Raw genomic sequence first — 24,691 nt, forward strand, 5'->3', positions numbered from 1 at the left:
AATTCGGGTTTTTCATTAAATTAATGCTTATATGTTACATAAATATGTTTTAAATACTATTTTTTCACATTTCTTTATGTAACTTTCAAACTACAAGTCCAATCGTCATGAAATTTGGAAATTAAGGGTTTGCAAGGCTCCTTTTTCATATGCAATCAATTTTGTTCAAATCGGTTAAGAGACCTATGAGATAATGAAGTCCCATATTTTTCGTATTTTTATACATAACTTTTGAACTAAAAGTCCAATCAGTATGAAATTCAATAGCGACCAATGGGACACCTAGACCTTTCATTTGACACTAAGAACATCAAAATCGGCCCAGCCATCTCCGAGAAAAGTGAGTGAGATTAAAAGCGTCACATACACACACACACACACATACACACACACACACACACACACACACATACATACACACACACAGAAAATGCTCAGTTTTCGAAACTGAGTCGAATGGTATATAACATTCGGCCCGCAGGACCTTCTTTCCATTTCCGGTTTTCCAAGTGATTTCTATACCTTTATACTATATATTTATATAGTAGAAAGGCAAAACATGAACATTCTGCGCTCTTTCAAATTTTATCTAAAAACTTTCTTCTATGATTTGATAAGAGATGAATACTGAACAACTCGCCATGTACAGAATTCCGATAATCAGTGAAGTTAATTTTTAACGAGCTTTTACTTTTCGTGACGTTACAACGCTCTGCTTTACACAGAGAGGGTCGTAGCTCCGTTGTAACGTCACGAAAAATCTGTTCAGTTAATATTCGTCAATTATCGCTGTTGCTGCATTCTGTATATAACAGATAATCCAAAGACGTGTTGTTAGTATGTCTTTCTTTATTTTGACTACGTAATTTTGGGGTTGTTCACAAATTGCGTCGCACAATGAGAGTAATTCTAAGAAAGTGAGACATAAGTAATATCATCGAAACCTTAAGACATAGCATAATAGTTGCTTCTGGAAAGTTTTTTCATTTGAAATGCACTTTCCAGTGGTGAAAAAATATTCGGACATTAGGGTGTCCTCAAGCAGATACAAAAAATATTTTCTCTATTTTAAGTCAGAAATGATTGCTGTCTACAGAAAATTTGTAGTAAAACTAATTTTATGAAACTTTGTTGAATACTGAAGATTTCTATTTCTTACATGAAAAAAGTTATAGAGAAAAACTCTTAGGGACACCTTTAAAAATAGTTTTTTTTTATCTAGCGCAAATGAGTGAACATGTGCAAATATATCACCTCTGTTTTCTAACTCCTATCTCTACTTCCACGAGGTGCCGCGGCTGGGGTACGGTAGCCAAAGTTGCGCACCTGGTGGTACGCAACCTTGGTTGTCGTATGCAGACAGAGAAGGTGGAACACTCGTGTGGTTTCCGGCTACCTAATCATGCAGTTCGGCGCAGGTTTTTCGGAGGCCGCGGTTGCGGGGTGTGGGCACACCGGGAGAGAGTTATTTTCTCAGCTGGCTTAGCACAGAGAGAGAGAGAGAGAGAGAGAGAGAGAGAGAGAGAGAGAGAGAGAGAGACAGAGAGAGAGAGAGAGAGACTCTTAATCGGTCTGTTTTACACGATCTGCAGTTACGCCCTTTGGCGGTTGGTGCCGAATTGTACGTTTGGGCAAAAATTGAGCCACGGGACCTGATCCTGCCGGGAGTCGGCAAATCAGGAGCCCCTAAGTCAAGGTCTAACTCCATGCCGATGACTGAATGGCTGGAGGGGTGAAAACATGCGAGTCGCGAACGGAGTGCTTTGGGCATCTTGCCCCTACTGTGCCATGCGGGGCTCTGGTACGGTCGATCTTTGTTGTCCCTTGCGTTTCGTGGGAACAGCATAGTAGTCCTGCCCAATTTCCCTTATGGATTTTACGCCAAGTGCGTTCTGGCCAACATAATTGGCTTCGCTTACAATTTGCTGTCTGATCTGTGTTGGAGATTGTTTGTGCATATACTCCGCTAGTCAAATAGTTAGAGTCGCACAAATAAATCTTCAACACAAACGGGCAGCAAATTTGTATTTATGCGAAAAACTTTTTAATGGCTCTGTCACCATCGCATTGGTTCAGGAGCCATATTTTCGCAAGGGGTACTTTCATTCGACGGATATTGGAAACCAGAACTTTGCTGTTTTCAGCAAAACTGGTATGACAAATCCTCGTTTGATGCCCAGGGCATGCATATTGTTGCATAGGTCAATAAGTGCATGCCTTATCTCTGAGTTGACTACTCGAGATATTTGTGCAGTCACAGTAGAACTCGTCGGGGATGATGTCCATAGGCGCTATGTCTACTGTTCTGCATACTTACCACACGATGAACCGTCTCCCAGCGACGATTTCAGAAATGTGGTGAGATACTGCCAATCTAATGGACTTCCGCTCATTATAGGCAGTGATTCCAATGCCCATCACATCATTTGGGGCAGCTCGGATATCAATCTGAGAGGCTCTGATTTGATGGAAAATTTGAGTAGTACCAATCTTGGAACTCCAACTTTCATACGAGCTGGTAGAGAGGAAGTGTTAGATATAACACTCTGCTCTAACAGGATCAGTCATGAGTTGGCACAATGGCATGTTTCAAATGAGACACCAATATCTGAGCATTGCTTAATATATTTTGATCATTTGGGTTTCTCCTTGAACGCTGCAACCTTTCGCAATCCGAGATTTTCTGACTGGGAACTCTTTGAGGAGGAACTAGCAACGAAATTTCAAGGATTCGAACCGACGATTGAGTCATCGATCGACTTGGATGTGGCTGTAGATGTCACAACATCTTTTATTGCGGAAGCTTTTGAAGTAGCCCGCTAAAAACTATTAAAACGACTAGAGGAACACCATGGTGGAACTCTCATCTCGCGGAACTAAAGAAACGATGCAGGAGAGCCTGGAACAGACGTCGGAGGGATGGCGTGGAGCCTTTCAAGCAGGCCCGGAAAGCCTATGCAAAGGCTCTTCGATCTTCTGCACGCACAAGCTGGGACAGGTTCTGTAGCAACGTTTCCAGTTTCGGCGAGGCAAGTCGACTTAATAAAATACTGTCAAAATCGAAAGATTATCAGGTTAATAACATTCGAAGTTTGAACGGTGAATACTGTTCGAATGACAATGAAATCCTGGAATGTCTCTTTTATAGTCACTTTGCGGGCTGTGTGGAACCTGAAGTTCGAAACGATCCAGAAATCGTTTTAGGTGGCTTAGACTCATGGGCTTTTGCTCGGAGACTTGTCACAACTGAAGCGATTGAGTGGGCCGTGAACAGCTTCTCTCCATACAAATCTCCTGGAACAGATGGAATATACCCTATTCTACTGCAGAAAGGATTCAAGTACTTCAAACACATTCTGAGAAGGATGTTTGTGTGTAGTATTGCTATTGGGTACATCCCAATGGTGGTCCACAAATATTGATTTCCGAATTAAAAAAGCGTGCATGGCCTTTGGGCAATGTAGACGAGCAATTGGTAACTCTTGGGGGCTTAAACCCAAATACATACACTGGTTATACACGGTCGTTTTCAGACCAATACTGGCGAATGGTTGTCTTGTATGGTGGCAGAGAGGGGAAGTTGTGACTGTCCAGACAAAGCTAAACCATCTTCAAAGGATGTGTTTAATGGCAATGTCTGGTGCATTTACTACAACTCCTACTGCCGCCCTAGAAGCTATTTTCAATATTAAACCTCTACACTTCCACCTGAAGCAAGAGGCACTAATATGTGCTTATCGACTACACGCGATTGGCTTTTGGCAGTCTGTGAACGGTTCCACTGGTCATACTCGATTGTGGTCGCAAATTGTTGCTGAGGACAAGTTTGCCCTTGCTCCTAGCGATGCAACGCTCATGCGTACTTTCCCGTATAGGACTTTCTCAAGTGACTTTCCTCCTAGAGGGAATTGGATGTCAGGCTACATGGAAAGGAAAATTTCCGACTATGTGGTCTGTTATACCGATGGTTCCTTGTACGAAGGTCGCGCGGGTGCTGGTGTTTACTGCCGTGAGCTGGAATTGGAGGAATCCTATTCGTTGGGTAGTTACTGCACCGTTTTTCAAGCTGAAATCTTTGCAATTATGTGCGGGGCTCAGTTTGCACTTCAGAAAGAACTGATAGGCAAGATTATCTACTTCTGTTCTGACAGTCAAGCCGCTATAAAAGCCCTTTGTGCGGCTAATTTTAAATCTAAAACAGTCATCGCCTGCCACACCCAATTAGAAGAACTAAGCATTCTAAATGCCGTTCGTCTGGTTTGGGTTCCTGGCCATTCTGGTATAACCGGAAATGAATGGGCTGATGAACTAGCAAGATCTGGTGCAGAAAAGTCGGTTTTCGGACCGGAACCTGCTTTACCAATTGCGGCATGTTGGATAAAACAAAAGAATCGATTTTGGTTTTCATCTGAACATGCACGTTATTGGGAAAATCTTGAAACTTGTCGTCAAACGAAAAGCTTCATTGTTAAGCCTTGTGAGAAGGTTGCGAAATTTCTTTTGCAACACTCAAAGGTAAATTGCAGTATTCTTGTCAGATCACTGACTGGTCACTGCAGACTAAATTATCACATGGCTACGATTCAGAGAGCTGAATCGTTTCATTGTAATTTATGTGAATCCGACTACGGTACACCATATCACGTAATTTGCAACTATCCTGCAGTAGCACAATTGCGTCATAGGATCTTTGGATCCTACGTCTTAAATGAATCGGATTTTAGGAAACTAAAATTACGAGACATTTTGATGTTTCTTACCGAAAGCGGTATTGAGCTATAAGCTCTTATTTATCATGAGTATACCCCCCAGGGGGTGTACTTTTGATAAGTTAACTACCAAGGATTGCAGTATCCCCTCGGGGGTACAAAAATCTCTCGGTATATATATGTTTGTATTTGTCCAAATTCCTCATCCTCCCCTTCCTATTCCTCCTGTTTTCCTTCCCGTCCTCATCAGGTAAATGATGACACGGGCAAGATGGGCAAGGCACAAATCTTCCACATGATTGTGAGGAACGTGCTGCTCGAGCCAAACATGCTGATACCTGATACCTGAATACTGAAGATTTCTATAGTATTTCTTACATGAAAAACCCGAATTAATCCACCTAGCGGCGTGACGTAGCCTTTCTACTGCCACAATAATCATTATTTAATTTCTCAGGAACGTCTATGTATAATTAACTTGACTATATTTTTAAATATCCGTTCCGTATTCCTCAAAATCCTTATTTGCCAGTAAAATTACCAACGTATTGCGTAGAATAATTAAATTTTCTTTCCTTGGGTGCGTAAATACTTGTAACACCTTATTTAGTTTTATAATCGGTCGGCCTTAACTTTTGGGCTTCAGAGCCATATACGAAACTTGTTTTGAATTGACAATATGAAATATGTGTTCAAAACAGATTTTTTGATAATTAATTAATACCATGCGTTCAAAAGTTAGCATCTTTGAAAAACAAGAGTTCAGAAAAATTATTATTATACTTCGCTTTTGAAGACAAAGGATATCGACAACAAAATGATTAATCTCAAAATTTTACTATTAGTTTGCTTGGCTTCAATTTTGCGATATATCTGAATTAGAAAAAATAACTGAATAGAGCATTAGATATGAAAAAGAGAAATTGAACTTTTTCTTAGCTGGCGCTCCTTCAGATAATTATTTTTGCATGAAAATCAAAACTTAAGCTTCTTTTGAATGTACTTTCATGAAAAGATAGTCATTAGCTTGATCGAATCGTTTTTACAATGTTGGAGGGTTAGGAAAACAAGATGAGGTCGAAAAATAGTGCAAGCTGCGCCTTAAACATGCTTGAGAATAGGAAATATGATCGATATGATTTCCAGTGCTTGTCATTTTTGATTTATTTGTTGAAACATGATACATGACATAAGACATCTGTCCTTTAAAATGTCATTAACGAAAACAAATCTTACAAAATTACTACCGTGCAACGTTTACTTCAGGACTATTTTTCATGTAACATTTCTAAGCTCTAGTATCTATTGATTAAAAAGACCTACATGCTTAAATTAACTGCTTTTCTTCGCTGTTTGCTTTTCGTGTACAATTGTGAGTAACAGCAAGTGAACTGAAATCAAAGAAAAGAAAAAGCTTTTCGATTGAATCCCACTATTTAATATTTATTTGCAACAGATACGTAGTTCGCCTACGACGTGCAGGCTTCATGAGTGTCTTATTCCAAAGCGTATACGTATCTGTCGCGAATAAATATTAAATAGTGGAATTTAGTCGGTAAAAGTTTTTTCTTTTCTTTAATTTCAAATTTCGTATTCCACTAAGAGGCTTCAAAAACTTCAGACAATTTCTTGAAGACTTTTCTTGAATTTCAATGCAAATTTAAAAATTGCAAATTGTCATCCCAAGTAACAATTTGAGTTTTATTACACTCTTATGATAGCATTCAAGACCACAATTGGTCATGAAAACCACCATAAGAGTACAATCAAACTCACATTGTTGCTTGGGATCACATACACACATACATACATATATACATATATACATATATACATACATACATACATACATACATACATACATACATACATACATACATACATACATACATACATACATACATACATACATACATACATACATACATACATACATACATACATACATACATACATACATACATACATACATACACACATACATCACACGCATTAAATACAATCAACATTTGTTTTGATTTCACACGTTTTAACGGTTTAATATACGGTGCTTAAGTGTTAAAGTTTAAATAACTTTTGAATGAACCGTCCGATTTTAAATAACTCGGTTTCGTTTGATAGATCTCAGCAGTTATTTTCAAATAATAATAAAATGTGTGATGTTTTTCATTGAATTAATGCTTATATGTTACAAAAATATGTTTTAAATATTATTTTTTCACATTTCTTTATGTAACTTTCGAACTACAAGCCCAATCGTCATGAAATTTGGAAGTTAAGGGTTTGCAAGGCTCCTCTTTCATATGCAATCAATTTTGTTCAAATCGGTTAAGGGACCTATGAGATAATGAAGTCCCATATTTTTCATATTTTTATACATAACTTTTGAACTAAAAGTCCGATCAGTATGAAATTCAATAGCGACCAATGAGACACCTAGACCTTTCATTTGACACTAAGAATATTAAAATCGGTCCAGCCATCTCCGAGAAAAGTGAGTGAGATTAAAAGCGTCACATACACACACACACACATACACACACACATACATACACACACACAGAAAATGCTCAGTTTTCGAAACTGAGTCGAATGGTATATAACATTCGGCCCGCAGGACCTTCTTTCCATTTCCGGTTTTCCAAGTGATTTCTATACCTTTATACTATATATTTATATAGTAGAAAGGCAAAAAGTTATAGAGAAAAACTCTTAGGGACACCCTTAAAAATAGTTTTTTTTATCTAGCGCTTTAATAACGCTTCTTATGCCTTACAAATGTTCTAAGAAATTGGTGATCTAATTAAATTGCCCATTTTTGTCGAAAATAGTAGACCTCTATCTTTTTATCTTTAGAAGCTACCACTGTTTTGCCTTTCTACTATATAAATATATAGTATAAAGGTATAGAAATCACTTGGAAAACCGGAAATGGAAAGAAGGTCCTGCGGGCCGAATGTTATATACCATTCGACTCAGTTTTGAAAACTGAGCATTTTCTGTGTGTGTGTATGTATGTGTGTGTGTGTGTGTGTATGTGTGTGTGTGTGTGTATGTGACGCTTTTAATCTCACTCACTTTTCTCGGAGATGGCTGGACCGATTTTAATGTTCTTAGTGTCAAATGAAAGGTCTAGGTGTCCCATTGGTCGCTATTGAATTTCATACTGATCGGACTTTTAGTTCAAAAGTTATGTATAAAAATACGAAAAATATGGGACTTCATTATCTCATAGGTCTCTTAACCGATTTGAACAAAATTGATTGCATATGAAAGAGGAGCCTTGCAAACCCTTAACTTCCAAATTTCATGACGATTGGACTTGTAGTTTGAAAGTTACATAAAGAAATGTGAAAAAATAGTATTTAAAACATATTTATGTAACATATAAGCATTAATTTAATGAAAAACATCACACATTTTATGATTATTTGAAAATTACTGCTGAGATCTATCAAACGAAACCGAGTTATTTAAAATCGGACGCTTCATTCAAAAGTTATTCAAACTTTAACACTTAAGCACCGTATATTAAACCGTTAAAACGTGTGAAATCAAAACATATCAATCAAATGTTGATTGTATTCAATGTGTGCGATGTATGTATGTATGTATGTATGTATGTATGTATGTATGTATGTATGTATGTATGTATGTATGTATGTATGTATGTATGTATGTATGTATGTATGTATGTATGTATGTATGTATGTATGTATGTATGTATGTATGTATGTATGTATGTATGTATGTATGTATGTATGTATGTATGTATGTATGTATGTATGTATGTATGTATGTATGTATGTATGTATGTATGTATGTATGTATGTATGTATGTATGTATGTATGTGATGACAATTTGCAATTTTAAAATTTGCAATGAAATTCAAGAAAAGTGAGAAACATGTCAATTGTCTGAAGTTTTTGAAGCCTCTTAGTGGAATACGAACTCTGAAATTAAAGAAAAGAAAAAACTTTTACCGACTAAATTCCACTATTTAATATTTATTCGCGACAGATACGTATACGCTTTCAAATAAGACACTGATGAAGTCTGCACGTCGTAGGCGAACTACGTATCTGTTGCAAATAAATATTAAATAGTGGGATTCAATCGAAAAGTTTTTTCTTTTCTTTGATTTCAGATTTCAATTGTCATTTTCTTCACTTGCTGTTACTCACAATTGTACAAGAAAAGCAAAAAGCGAAGAAAAGCAGTTTATTTAAGCATGTAGGTATAGTGGTGTATTGAATCAAAAATACAAGTTAGTTGATTTTTCCAAATAAATTTGTACGAATTCCAAACAAATTCTGCACATCAATAGATACTCTTTTCAATCAATAGTTACTAGAGCTTAGAATTATATGAAAAATAGGAAGTAAACGTTGCACGGTAGAAATTTTGTAAGATTTGTTTTCGTTAGTGATATTTTAAAGGACAGATGTCTTATGTCATGTATCATGTTTTAATAAATAAATCAAAAAAAAAACAAGCACTGGGAATCATATCGATCGTATTTCCCATTCTCAAGCATGTTTATGGCGCAGCTTTGGCACTATTTTTCGACCTCGTCTTGTTTTCCTAACCCTCTAACATTGTAAAAACGATGCGATCAAGCTAATGACTATCTTTTCATGAAAGTACATTCAAAAGAAGCTTAAGTTTTGATTTTCATGCAAAAATTATCTAAAGGAGCGCTAGCTAAGAAATAGTTCCATTTCTCGTTTTCATATCTAATGCTCTATTCAGTAATTTTTGTCTAATTCAGATATATTGCAAAATTGAAGCCAAGCAAACTAATAGTAAAATTTTGAGATCAATCATTTTGTTGTAGATATCCTTTTTCTTCATAAGTGAAATATAATAATAATTTTTCTGAACTCTTGTTTTTCAAAGATGCTAACTTTTGAATGCATGGTATTAATATCAAAATATCAAAAAATCTGCTATGAACAAATACTTCATATTGTCAATTCAAAACAAGTTTCGTATGTGGCTCTGAAGCCCGAAAGTTAAGGCCGTCTGTAGACCCGTTAGAGGGTTAATTTCCAATTTTCTATACATATTCATTCATGTCTGTAAAAATTATCTTTTGTGTTTACATTATTTTTCTATAAATATTATAAGGTGTTCATCAAGTAACATAAATGACGCTTACATGTATTTACGCACCCAAGGAAAGAAAATATAATTATTCTACACAATACGTTGTGAATTTTACTGGCAAATAAGGATTTTTAAAATTTAAATATATTTAAATATTTAAAAATATAGTCTAATATAACATCTATACATCTACAATTAAGTTCCTTAGAAATTAAATAATGATTATTGTGGCAGTAGAAAGGCTAGGTCACGCCGCTAGGTGGATTAATTCGGGTTTTTTTTTTATTTTTACATGTACTCTTCAAGGGGGTGTATCTCGGGGGAGAGCAGCTATGAGCAGCTAAACTCACTTGTTTTTTGTGAGTCAATTTATGCTGTATTCCACCATGTACAATTTAGGGTAGAACACTGTGGAAAATCTAAAAAAAGTTATTATGAAGGCAACCGTAGGTGAACATGTAGAAATAAAAGAAACAAGGGATAGCTCCTAAAGGGAAAAAGATAGATCTCTACTATTTTCGACGAAAATGTGCAATTTAATTCGATTACCAATTTATTAGAACATCTAAAAGGCGTACGAAGTGTTATTAAAGAGATAGATAAAAAAAACTATTTTTAAGGGTGTTAGTTTCTCTACAAGTTTTATGCAGACAGCAATCATTTCTGACTTGTAATAGAGAAAATAATATTTGTATCTGCTTAGGGACACCCTAATGTCGAAATGTTTTTTCATCACTAGAAAGTGCTTTTTAAATGAAGAAACTTTTCTGAAGCAACTATGATGCTATATCTTAAGGTTCGATGCTATTACTTATGTCTCACTTGTTTTGAATCCGTCCGGCTGTCCGCCGTGACGTTACAACGCAAGCTTCAATCAGTTGTAATTTAGGTTCTACTTAACTTATCTTCATTCTTTAGGCACCGTTTTAAAGATAATTATGAGTACAAAGAGAATACGGATTATTAGATTGTTTGAATTTGTACTTTTCTGCGAAAGCGAAAAAGTACACCTTTTTCGTGACGTTACAACGCAAAAAATGGCCCTATTTAATCCACTTGAATTACAAAATAACTGCAAAATTACATCCAAACTATTTTTGGAATGGATTCAGCATATATTTCTTTGTATGTTGGTCGAAAACAAGTGATATTATTAAATGTTTTAGCGCACTGTAGCAACATTTTTAAAAATATCACAAAAAATCATTTATTTCTTGTAAATTTCATTTAGTTTCGACGCATGTTTTATATGACTTCCGAAAATGCCAGAATACCAATTATGGCAGCTTTTAAAGGTTCAAACATTGCCCAATCATGGAAAAATATTCAACTATGCTAAAAGCAACTTTTATAAAATGTCTGATTGGTATACCGGCCCGCGGAATGTGTCACATACATACACACACACACACACACACACACACACACACACACACACACACACACACACACACACACACACACACACACACACACACACACACACACACACACACACACACACACACACACACACACACACACACACACACACACACACACACACACACACACACACACACACACACACACACAGTCTCACATACACAACACACACACACACACACACACACACACCCACACACACCACCACACACACACACCCACACACACCCCCCCACACCACACACACACACACACACACACACACACACACACACACACCCACACACACACACCACACACACACAACCACACACACACCCACACACACACACACACCACACACACACACACACACACACACACACACACACACACACACACACACACACACACACACACACACACACACACACACCACCACACACACACACACACACCACACACACACCACACACACACACACACACACACACACAACCACACACACACACACACACACACACACAACACACACACACACACACACACACACACACACACACACACACACACACACACACACACACACACACAACACACACACACACACACACACACACACACACACACACACACACACACACACACACACACACACACACACACACACACACACACACACACACACACACACACACACACACACACACACACACACACACACACACACACACACACACACACACACACACACACACACACACACACACACACACACACACACACACACACACACACACACACACACACACACACACACACACACACACACACACACACACACACACACACACACACACACACACACACACACACACACACACACACACACACACACACACACACACACACACACACACACACACACACACACACACACACACACACACACACACACACACACACACACACACACACACACACACACACACACACACACACACACACACACACACACACACACACACACAGGATGGTAAATGGTTGAATAATGCGCTCCAGAACTATCACGAAGTTCCACAGCCTCTTATTTAGCAACTCCTATCTCTACCTCCTCGTGGTACCATCCGGGATACGCTCCTTAGTGGAAATCGGACAACCGGTGGAAACTAGGGTCGTATGCGGACAGAGAAGGGGGCACTCATGCGAAGGCTGAGTGTAAACTCTCCGCCTGCAAATGACGGATCTCGGTAGAAGCATGTTCGATGAACCTGAAAATACCGAGAACCTGAGCAGAGGGTCCAAAGCCCCCAAAGGAGGATGGTTTTAATAGCTATTATCCATGGCTAAAAGTAAAAACATGAATGGATAAACCCCTAATCCAAGGTGTCATGCGACCCGTGCCGAGGGATGAATGGTGGGGGGGGTTCTATAAATACTCAGCCTCAAACGGAGCCTGTGGAGTACCAGAGCGCCCTCCACAGTAATCAGCCCTTACCGCATCATGAGGGGCTCTGATGTGGCGGACTTTTCTTTCCCCTCAACTCGTGGGATTCTTATGGAAGACAAAATCAAAAATACAACAAGTGTGGATACGGTGGAAAACCCGTTCGCTAGAGGAGGCATCCAGCGTTCTCCACCAAGGGTGGAGAAGGATGCAACTAGGAGCGCTAGTGTGGGTGGCAAAGGCAGCGGTATGCCTACCACGCCGGACACAGCGATGAACGGCCCAGCGCTTATCAGGGCGATGGAGAAAAATAGAGACGCTGTACCTAAAGTGGTAGCAGCGTCACAGCAGCTCGAGGTAATAATCGAGTTTACGTCAGGTCGCGGCAATTTCTCCAAGGACCTGAATCAGAGCTTGCTCATGCTTCGGAGAACCTTGAATGCAGCGACCAAAACGCACAACGACCTCGTGGCGCGTGCAGGAGAGGCTAAGAAGGTGACCGTGAAGGCGTCGAAGGCAGTACAAACGGACGCTTGCCCGTTGACGGAGTGTCGTAACGCGGCCCAGGAGGCTACGGAAGGCGCTACCAGCAGCGGTAAGGCATCCGCCAAGCGCCCGAGACAGTCCCCGGGGGATAGCACCCCTGGCGGACCGAAAAAACGCCTGATCGGTAAAAGCCCTCAGGCTAGCGGGTTGGCAGAGCTAACCGATGAACCAGCGGGAAGCTCCAAGACAGGTGGCCCGTGGACCGAGGTTAGGGCCAAGAGAAAAGGCGGAGGAGGCTCCAGTAAAAAAACTGCTCCACCTAAACCGGCAAGAAAGCGAGCGAAGAAGGGCGACGCTCTTATCCTGAAAACCGACGGGTCGAAATACTCGGAGGTTCTGAAGGCCATGAGAGGAGACGCCCTACTCAAGGATCTGGGCGCGGACGTACGGAGCATCCGCCGCTCACGCACGGGCGATATGATCCTCGAGTTAAAGAAGGACGCCACAAAGAAGAGTTCCGCATACAAGCCCATAGCGGAAGGAGTGCTCGGGGACGGAGTGAAGGTACGTGCTCTCACACCAGAAGTGACTCTCCAGCTTAAGAACCTGGACGAGATCACCGAAGTGCGTGAGGTCGTACAAGCTCTCAAAGAGCAAAGTGGAGTGGTGGTGGCAACCGAGGCGGTTCGCCTACGCAAGGGTCCGGCCGGGACCCAGGTAGCCACCATACGACTTCCGCTGATTGACGGAAACAAAGCCCTGAAAGCTGCTAGGCTAAAAGTGGGGTGGTCGGTATGCCCACTGAGCGTGTCCAAGCAGTCGGAAGCTTGCTTCCGGTGTTTCGAGCACGGACATAAAGCCTGGAACTGCAAGGGGCCAGATAGGAGCCAGTTGTGCAGGAGATGTGGCAGTGCTGGCCATAAAGCAAAGGACTGCGCGGAGCCTCCTAAGTGCCTGATCTGTACCGGTAAACGGGACGCAAAGCACGTAACGGGAGGTCCAAGGTGCCCGGCCGGTGTGCCGGCGACTAAGCCACGTTCATAGTGCAAGTGACACAACTCAACCTGAACCACTGCAGCACAGCTCAGCAGCTGTTACACCAAGCAGTTTCTGAGTCAGCAATGGACATTGCCATAGTCTCGGATCCATATCGCGTCCCTGCCGGAAACGGCAACTGGGTCTCGGATAGGTCTGCGACGGCGGCTATATGGACAACAAGCAGGTTCCCGGTTCAGGAGGTTGTGTCAACTGCAGACGAGGGATTTGCGGTTGCCAAAGTGGGTGGAGTGTTCTACTGCAGTTGTTATGCTCCGCCGAGTTGGTCTATCGAGCAGTTTACGCGGATGGTAGACCGAGTATCAGTTGTGCTGACTGGTTTAAGGCCGGTGGTTGTGGCGGGCGACTTTAACGCTTGGGCGGTAGAGTGGGGAAGTCGACGCACGAACCATAGGGGTCGGATTCTGCTTGAAGCTCTGGCAAAGCTCAACGTAGATCTGGCCAACGTCGGCAACACAAGTACCTTCAGTAGGAACGGTGCGGAGTCTATCATCGACGTGACTTTCGGCAGTCCTGGTCTGATAGGAGACTGGCGGGTAGATAATGGCTACACTCACAGTGACCACCAGGCGGTCCGCTATGGTGTCGGTCAGATAACGAGGCGGCAGGCGGCGAGTAGGGCCAACACTCCAACCACCCGTGGATGGAAGACATCATACTTCGATCCCGAAGTATTTGTGGAAGCGATCCGGAGAGAGTGCGGTGATCGCGGTATGCCCGATCCGAACGCTGATCATTTGGTTGAGGTACTGTCGCGAGCATGTGACGCTACCATGCCTAGGAAAGGTCGTCCTAGGTATGGCAGGTCACCGGCTTACTGGTGGACAGATGAAATTGCGGAACTCCGCGGAGCGTGCTTTCGTGCGAGGAGAATTATGCAAAGAGCTCGTTCGGATGAAAGCAGGGCTGAATGTCGAGTAGCACTTGTTGCTGCACGCGCAGCGCTTAAGAGCGGGATAAAAGCTAGTAAACGAGCCTGCTTTGAAAGGTTATGTGCTAGTGCCAATGCGAACCCGTGGGGTGATGCCTACAGAGTCGTAATGGCAAAGACCAAGGGTGTGATGGCGCCCGCTGAGCAATCGCCAGAGATGCAGGAGCGGATCATCGAGGGCCTCTTTCCGCGCCACGAGCCAAGGCCCTGGCCCCAGGCCGCTGAGTCGTCCCACGGCCGACGTTCCAGTATCTCAGACCATAGCGTAGGATGGTCGGCCTCCCAGCCGAACATCCAAAGTAACGTGGGCGACGGCGGTTTGGAGGTCGGGGAGGAAGTGACGGTTACGAACGAGGAACTCATTGATATCGCTAAATCCCTAAAGGTGAGCAAGGCACCGGGGCCAGACGGTATCCCGAATATGGCCATTAAAGCGGCTATTTTAGAGGCTCCCGAATTATTCGGGGCAGTAATGAATAGATGCCTAGAAGCTGGCCACTTCCCGGACAGATGGAAGCGACAGAACCTGGTCCTATTGCCGAAGCCGGGAAAACCTCCGGGTGTCCCCTCGTCATATAGGCCGATCTGTCTACTCGATACTGCCGGCAAGGTGCTGGAGAGGGTTATCCTTAACAGACTCGTACAGTACACGGAGGGTACAAACGGTCTGTCAAGGAACCAATTCGGCTTCCGAAAAGGCAAATCTACGGTGGATGCCATCTTGTCTGTCACTAAGACAGCCGAGGTGGCAATCCAGCCCAAGAGGACAGGTATTCGTTATTGCGCAGTTGTCACGCTCGACGTGAGAAATGCGTTTAATAGCGCTAGCTGGGACTCCATAGCCAGCTCGCTTCGGAACGTCCAAGTGCCGGTGTCGCTGTACAGAATTCTGGAAAATTATTTCCAGAATCGTGTGCTATGCTACAACACGGAGGAGGGTCAGAAATGCGTTCCAATCACCTCAGGGGTTCCGCAAGGTTCCATACTGGGCCCGGTGTTGTGGAACGTCATGTATGACGAGGTGTTGAAGCTAAAGTTTCCGGTAGGGGTGGCGATTGTCGGCTTTGCGGACGATATCACCTTGGAAGTCTACGGTGAATCTATCAGAGAGGTTGAGTTGACGGCTGCCCACTCTATAAGCATTGTTGAAGATTGGATGCGATCCAGGGAACTGGACCTAGCGCATCATAAAACGGAGGTTATCGTGGTTAACAACCGCAAGTCGGTGCAGCAAGCAAATATCAGTGTCGGGGACTGCACTATTTCGTCAATGCGGTTCTTAAAACTCCTTGGAGTCATGGTCGATGACAAGCTCAAGTTCGGGAGCCACGTCGACTATGCCTGCAAGAAGGCTTCCACAGCTATTTCGGCATTGTCTCGTATGATGTCTAATAGCTCTGCGGTATATGGCAGCAAGCGAAGGCTTTTAGCCAACGTGGTCCAGTCCATACTCAGGTATGGCGGGCCGGTGTGGTCATCGGCGTTAGGTACCAAAAGCTATCTAGCCAAGCTGGAAAGCACCTATCGTCTCATGTGCTTAAGAGTGGCGAGTGCGTACCGCACAGTTTCACATGACGCAATCTGCGTCTTAGCGGGTATGATGCCTATTGGTATCATCATCAGCGAGGACGTAGAGTGCTTCAACCAACGTGGAACTAGAGGCATACGGAGTACCACAAGAACGGCCTCGATGATCACATGGCAGCGGGCATGGTCTGATTCCACAAAAGGCCGGTGGACACATAGACTTATCCCGGAACTATCCGGATGGGTCAACAGGCGTCATGGCGAAGTCAACTTCCACCTGACACAGATTCTGTCAGGGCATGGTTGTTTTAGACAGTATCTGCACAAATTTGGGCATGCGGAGTCCCCCGAGTGTCCCGAATGCGCGGACGTTGAGGAAACTGCAGAACATGCTTTCTTCATATGCCCTCGTTTCGAGGGCGTGAGAAGCAACATGATGGCAGTTAGCGGACAGGACACTACTCCGGATAACTTAGTCGAAAGGATGTGTTCTAGCTCGGACGTCTGGGGTGCGGTCAATGCGGCTGCTACCCAGATCGTACTTGAGCTACAAAACCGCTGGAAAGCCGATCAACGGCGAATAAACAGCCTAACTACCATAGTCCAGTAGTTATCTAAGAGCGTGCGTTAAGCACAATAGCCCCTCCCTGAAGTAATACCGATAAGGTGGTTCCAGGGGGGATTGAGGCTGGAGACTCGAGTAGGGTTTTAGTGGGTCTGGATCTTCACGATCTTCACGGGATACCAACCCCACTCCCTGAGCTGTCTTCTCAGGTGTCTGATAGCAGATTTCCCTACTCGTTAAAAAAAAAAAAAAACACACACACACACACACACACACACACACACACACACACACACACACACACACACACACACACACACACACACACACACATTGCATTGGTATATGCGGCTCGGCCCTCCGGGCCTCGGATCAATTTCGTGTTTTTCAACCAATTCCTAAACCTTTGTTATAGTATAACAAAGGTAAAACATTCGTTAAACTATATTCGTAGCTGATACACATAATTTCATACCATTTAAAAACTTTCGTAGGCTTATTGTCTACTGCAAATGTTGTTATTACGAATGGTTCGTATTTTCTACGAGTGCACATTCGTAGCTGTCTTGCATCAAGACCCATTTGATGCACGGTTGTTGTCTGACATCGTTATCGACGAAAACGGGATGCGAAGATTGTATGAAGAGAAAATAGACTAGTGCAATTATGACCTTCTTGGTATGCAGTAGCTGTGGTTCTGTGGTTTGCGGCGTCGTCGGCTGTTCGTGAAGAAGTATGACAAACGAGCTCAGTTCAATTCCCGATAAAATCAGCTTTTTTTCAGAGATAATAAAGATTTCGCTATTTTTCGATAGGTGTCGGTAATGTAGCGTACTGACACCTATCGGAAAATAGTGAAATCTAGTATTATTTTTATCGACAGCCTTTTCGTGCATTTGTAAAATCTACGAACCATTTTGTAAAATACAATAATTCGTACGAATATAGCTTTGTTAATATGTACTAAACATTCAAGATTGATTTTACGAATCTACTTCGTGGTAGAAAACAACGAAAGAATTCGTAAAGCAAACGCTCGTTTTCGTACTATAAACCAAGTTTTATTATCAGTGTACAGTGAGGAAAAATTAAAAATTTATATATTAAACTACCCATGGTTATATAGTTACGTTACTGCTAAAATGCATCATCTAAGGTTGACTCCTCAGAAACTTGCAAAACTCGAGATCGCGACGAAGGTCATCCAACACACTTAGACAATTCGCTAGGCGGCCCATATCTCGGCAAAATTTCACCGAATTTGGTGTTTTTTTAAGTGTGAACATTAACAAATTATGTTCAGTACAAATGTATGAATTGTATGTAATAATGTATGAATTATGGCAAACGTACATTATGGCTGTTCATTATATTCTTCCCGTTCTGACATCACTGCATTCTGATCGAAAATTTGAAATTTTATTACTAAATGCGCCACTATTGGTATGCTTACCCTATCTTATAATTATAGTTCAGTTGTTAGATGTTTTTAGAAAGAGTAAAAAACAGTATTGCTTACCGATAATATTTGCTCCATGGTGAACTTCTCAGCACTAAGAACATCTTTTTCGCGTGCCACACGCTCTCTATTTTGTCTTTCTTGACGGATACAATCCTTAGGATGGATAATAATTAATTTTATTTTCAGCCGCATTTTTACCTGTTATTTTTTACCTGTAAAGCTTGGCATTCGGAATCAAATTTGCGTTGGCGCTTCTCTAGCAAATTGTTGCGACTATTCTGCTCCTCGAGTAGCATTCGCAAATCGTTCATTTCATTGTTCATTTTTTGGGCCTTGCGCTTCCATTGATTCACGATTTGTCGCTGTTCTTCAACTTCTTCGTGGGAATCAGCCAACTAGAAAAATAATTCAATTATTACTTCATCCACCATCTCAAGTGATCACACCCGTTGTGTTCGACTATCTCCGATTACAACTAAATTCGGCATAACTGTTCGTTACGACCCCACAGCTTCAATCGCTCATTACATAGACGAACACCATAGATTCGACCTCATATCCACCCAAATATTATACCAAAGCTACAAACGATCGTCACTAGCCATACTAGGAATGTGTTACATATACAACAACCCAAACGCAATCAACAAAAGAACAGATATAGAAAGATTAAATAATACATAGGGCTTTTGCCTAAGTGCAAGTGTATTAGTGATCTGTGGGGCACACAAAACCTCTAAACCAGGCAAAATTGTATGCAAAATGAGCTTGACTAACATTTATTTTGAATATTTCAGAATTTGTGGTCCGTTAGTAGTATTCAAAAAGATTTTAGTGACAAGTTTACAAGATAAATAATGTTGTTTGCGGGTATTGTATTGTGTAAAGTCATGGTTATGTGAAGCAATAGATGGAAGAAATAGAAAAAATAGTTTTTCGGAGGTCTATTCACTTCCAGGTATAAGATTCCAGGAATTCATAACACATAATTCACAGAGACTTTATTTATTTTGATATTGTTAAAGGGAATTGGATATTATTGCAAGTTTTCGTGTGCGAGCATGCTGTAAACCGCTAGAAAGTCAAGACAGGAATGACTTAATTTATAAATTAAAATTTGTATGCGGTGACTTTTACAAAAGTGTTGTATTTATAATTTAATAGCAACAGAATTGTGAATTCATTTTTAGTCAGTTAGTGTTAGTCAACCTTCAGGTTAGCAGATTGTCAGATATAAACATTCAATCACAGAACAGAAGTGGAAGTCCGTACGATTCGGCGATCAAAACTGGTAACAGAGTCTTTTTTGTTTTTATTTTTCTTTGAGAAGGTTTTCGCATAGAAGCGAATAACATATGCTGACCAGACGTCCCGGATTATGCGGGACAGTCCCGGAATTGGATGGCTTGTCCCGGAATACTAAGCGCCCCGGAAAATGTCCCGCATTGATTAATTTTTTAATCGAAACAGTTTCCAAGGATGCAACATAGGAAATTAAGTAACATTGCATGAACAAACCTACTGCTGACACCGGTCGTTAGCCAGTGCACACCCTTTTCAATCACGGCCACGGCCAGCTGGCATTTCGAACTCCTTATCTGTCCAATGTCTGGTGACTGTTCTGTTCATCTTCAGCTTTCGCTTCTTTATCCCCCAGTATTTGAATACTGGAAGAACCCGGGGATAATTTGGTGCACTCAGCTCTTTTGAGATGAACAGAAGTACATGGTCCATTGTAGCATGCAAGCTAAAACTACGGTAGGCTGTCATGGGACTTAATGAATGGCAAAATCCGCCTCGTGAGGCACCTAACCCTGTGTATCTCCGAATTCTTGCCCGTCACAAAATACTGGTTTTCACATGAATGCCAGTGAAACAGATCCCTTGCCAAGTCATGACCTTTTATCATGAACCCATCCCCAAAACCAATCTCGAATCTACCACAAACCCTACCGCGAGACCGGATTCTAGCCTTTGTTTATAGTTTGAGGCTTCTGTTGGGCTCCCCACTTCCTCGGTAACACTTGTAGCCATTCCGAGACGGATTCGCCGTACAGCAGTCAGTATTCAGTTTTTGAAGTAGGACTACTTCTTTGATTTCTATATTGGGGTGCACTTTAGAAAAACGGAACATGTAACGAAAAGTGGTTATGGTTTGCACGCTTATAACTCAGTCATCCCTCAATAGATTCTAGAGATATTGGTATCAATCGATTGGAAATTTTTCAAAAAATTCATAACAATACAATAGATTCCATGTTTTCCAAACAAACTTTTAATAATTGAGAAAATTTTAGACGGATATTCATTATTTCATTATTTTCATGTTTTTGCCTTCCCACGCCAATGCTTCCCTAGCACAGATGACAGAAATATATACGAAATGAGCTATTGGTTAAGCTGACCTTTGATTGTATTTAATTTACGCTCTATAGAATCCGCTCGAAAATTGTTGAGCTTCAGTGGTTGCTGCTTGCTCGAAATAAGGCATCGAAGACATTCAAATTCACCAGGCAAGAGGCCAACAAACCGAAGAAGCCACCGACTCGTCCGCCAGCGAACGATATGGTTTTTGCTGCTATCAGTACCCAGTAAAATCAATGGATCCTCGCTGCAAGCCGTTAGAAGTAAATCGCCGCTAGCCACAATTGTGACGTTCCAAGGTTGGACACATTCGTGAAAAAGGTTTTGAAATTAGCTGTCGAAAAGCTGGTCCAAACAAAAAGAACAGGCGATTCCGATTCGTTCAAGGTTGATAAAACGGACGAAAACAATTTATCTTTGCTAACTGCTGCAAAGGCGGCTCCGATTAAAGCTGTACTAGTAAATATGCGATGGTGCCCCCGAACAAAAATCTACTAAGCCAATGAAAACCATAGCAAAGGCACCGAAAGCCCCAGAGTCAGAGGAAGTCGTTCCAGCGGAGAAGGTGCCCGAAAAAAACTGCTGCCTAGATGTAAATTTCGTTGATTTGCATTACTAATATCTGGTAGAAAACAATCAGTTCTTTTAAGAACTAATGAATAAAAGTATACGAAGCAGAAAAATTGATTTTTCTCACATTTTAAAGTGATGTTGGCAGTTTAGTATGAGCGTTCGAAGTACGAGCCCGTCAGAAATTACATGTTTAAACTGTATTAAGACAAACCTTCCGAAGAATATTTCTGTCTTCTTTTTCCTATCGCGCTTTGCGGCCTTTCCACTGATTTTCGGTGACATGAAGACGATGTCGATGCTTCATATTAGGTTGCTCTGCAGAAACTAGTAGCTCTTCATTAAGAAAGCACCGGACACCGGTTTTGTTCAAACAATGTACGGTTTCGTTGTACGTTGTACCGCCTTTCTTTCGTGTCTATGATTCTCTGCCCTACGTTGATCCGCCTTTGTTACAACTTGGTGCCGTTTGCTCTGGTATATAATCAGAAGTAAGTCGGCGAACGGCATCATTTTTGCATTGGCATTGGTACGGTGCAGAAGCAGAACAGACAGCAGAGAGTTGAGATTTCCCTCACTGGACTCGGCAAACTGGTAAAACGCAGCGCAGCGGCAGCAGCAGCAGCAGCAGCCGATCATTGTTTGGTGTAGAGTGCGCAGAACGTGTTGGTACCGGAGCATCGATCTATTATCTGCTATATTAGAATATTTGGTTGCGGGAGCGGAAGAGCTTGAATTAATGGAAAATGCTCTGTCCGGTAACCCATTGCCCTGGGAGGTGTTGTTTCAAACATTCAAGCCATTCTGCTGGCCGGATTTTCAACCTCATAAATTACCACAACCCGTCCTTTTTAGGACGAACGAATTTGTTAATGAAGAGATGAAAATTTTCTGTACACTAAATTTCTTTAATTAAATTTCCAAATGTCGCTGATTCTTTAAATCATGAAGAATTTCTTCTGATTTGATCTATAAAACGTTAAATATGTGGTGACTCACCATGCGGTCTTCTAACTCATGACGCTTTAATTTTATTTTTGCTAAAAATTTTTGCCTTCCCACACCAATACTTCCCTAACACGGATGACAGAAATATATAGGAGAAGAGCTATGGATTAAATTCCCTTTGAATCAAAGGGATCAAAGTTTGATTGTATTTAATTTACGCTCTATAGAATCCGCTCGAAAATCGTTGAGCTTCAGCGGTTCTTCCCCGGAATAAGGCAACGAAGACATCCAAATTCACTAAGCGAGACGCCAATAAACCGAAGAGTCAACGGATCCTCGTTGCAAGCCGTCTAGAAGTATATCGCCGCCAGCTACAATTGTGAAGTTTCAAGGTTGGACACATTCGTGAAAAAGGCTTTGAAGTTAGTTTTCAACAAGAGAAAGCTGGTCCAAACAAAGAACTGGCGCTTCCGGTTCGTTCGCCTACCAAACTTACTAGCGAGAAGCAAGATTACTAAGTCAATGAAGACCATAACAAAGGCATCGAAAACTCCAAAGCCAAAAAAGTTCTAACGGAGAATGCTGTCCGAAAAAAGCTGCTGCCAAGCAGTAAATTTCTTCGATTTGTATTATTAACAGCTGGTAGAAAACAATCAGTTCTTTTAAGAACTACTGAATAAGTATATGAAGCAGTTGAATTGATTTTGCGAACGGCATCATTTTCGCGTTGTTTGGGTTACAAATAATAATGAGAGTTACGATTTTATCTCCCTGTCCGGACGCGGCAAAGGTGGTAAAACTCGGCAGACCGGTTATTGTTTGGTGTGGAGTGGAAATTACGCCGACCGTGTTGGATTCAAAACATCGATGTATTTAAAACAAAGCTGCCAGACTGGTGCAGTATTTTGCTTACGAATGATTAAATTGAAACTTTCATTCTTTACTTTGCTTGTTTATTATTTAGCTGCGAAAATAGTAAAACTTCTGCGACCTTGCCATTTCCAGCACAGAGCACACCACAGACGACCTTCATAGCGTAATGGCGAATTGCTGTAAATTACGGCATCACGAAACAAAATACAGATGCCACCGGTCCAGTGCCAGTCCAGGCAGAATCGTAATCGTGTTCCCAACCTTCCTTAACAAAACAGCAGCGTGTCCATGATGTAGTCGAAACCAGAGATGCCATATTTTCTAAAAAAGTGTCTGGAACTGTTTGAAAACCGAAAAAATCGAGCAGTTTTCCGGCTACTCGAATTTTCTGGTTTGAAAATAATCTGCGAAAATCTGCACACTTTTTTAGGAAGTCTGTGAAAGTTTAAAGAGCTTCGAACAAAAATCTGCACCAAAACAATAAAAGTCATAAAAACTGCAAATATCTGCAAATTTATAATGATCTGCAAGACTGTTCCAAAAATCTGGAATTTGCAGACAAATCTGCAAGTCTGGTATCCCTGGTCGAAACAAATCGTATCACATACACATGTGTGTTACGTATAGTTTAAATAGCATTTTGATAGTATCGTTGAGATCCAATTATTATTATCAACATCATTATTTGCTCTCTGGCGCCTACCACATGAGATACATGGTTATCAATCTCAATACTGGCATCGGTTATCATCGGTGATTGGATCGTACTAGATCAGTGATAGCTGAGTGCTATCGCGCAGATTATAGATTGTAATCAGTTCGTTCTCGCATACCGACCGTGCAGGTCGTATGCAATAAATAAATATACAGTCCACTATAGAGCTCCTTTTTTCTTGTCGCCAATAAAGTGGCAAGCTTAGTGAATTTCTACCGTTATTGCCTTCCACGCTTATCACACTACGTCCTGTGGGTCCTATTCCGGCCAGCGAAGATACACATATCGAACATTTTCTGGTCCTTCGAGCCGGATGACCAATCCGCAGGACCACGTGTTCGTTCACAGTAGCGTGGGTGCATTGTATAAAAAGTGCATTGTTCGGGAGTTAAATGTGCCGAGAATTAGGCTGGTTGATGCCTACCGAAATTAGCTGTGACTGTTATAGCCAAATCACTTGTGTGCCAATAGTCTGATAGGCTATCAAAAAAGGAAATAAGCGAAGTGCATTTTGTGGTAGCTGC

General features: G+C 41.5%; 1 protein-coding gene across 1 annotated transcript in view; it reads right to left on the minus strand.

Moving 5' to 3' along the window:
- Positions 1-24,691, minus strand: part of LOC128733514 (unconventional myosin-XVIIIa) — a 657,582-nt gene that overhangs the window by 125,089 nt on the left and 507,802 nt on the right. The window contains exons 13-14 of the mRNA XM_053827159.1: positions 18,910-19,092; positions 18,755-18,850 (exon numbers count right to left, since the gene is read on the minus strand). Coding sequence (XP_053683134.1) covers positions 18,755-18,850; positions 18,910-19,092 — 279 coding nt within the window. The remainder of the gene's footprint in view (positions 1-18,754; positions 18,851-18,909; positions 19,093-24,691) is intronic.

The sequence above is a fragment of the Sabethes cyaneus genome, chromosome 2 (assembly GCF_943734655.1).
Source record: "Sabethes cyaneus chromosome 2, idSabCyanKW18_F2, whole genome shotgun sequence".
NCBI classification, from domain to species: domain Eukaryota; kingdom Metazoa; phylum Arthropoda; class Insecta; order Diptera; family Culicidae; genus Sabethes; species Sabethes cyaneus.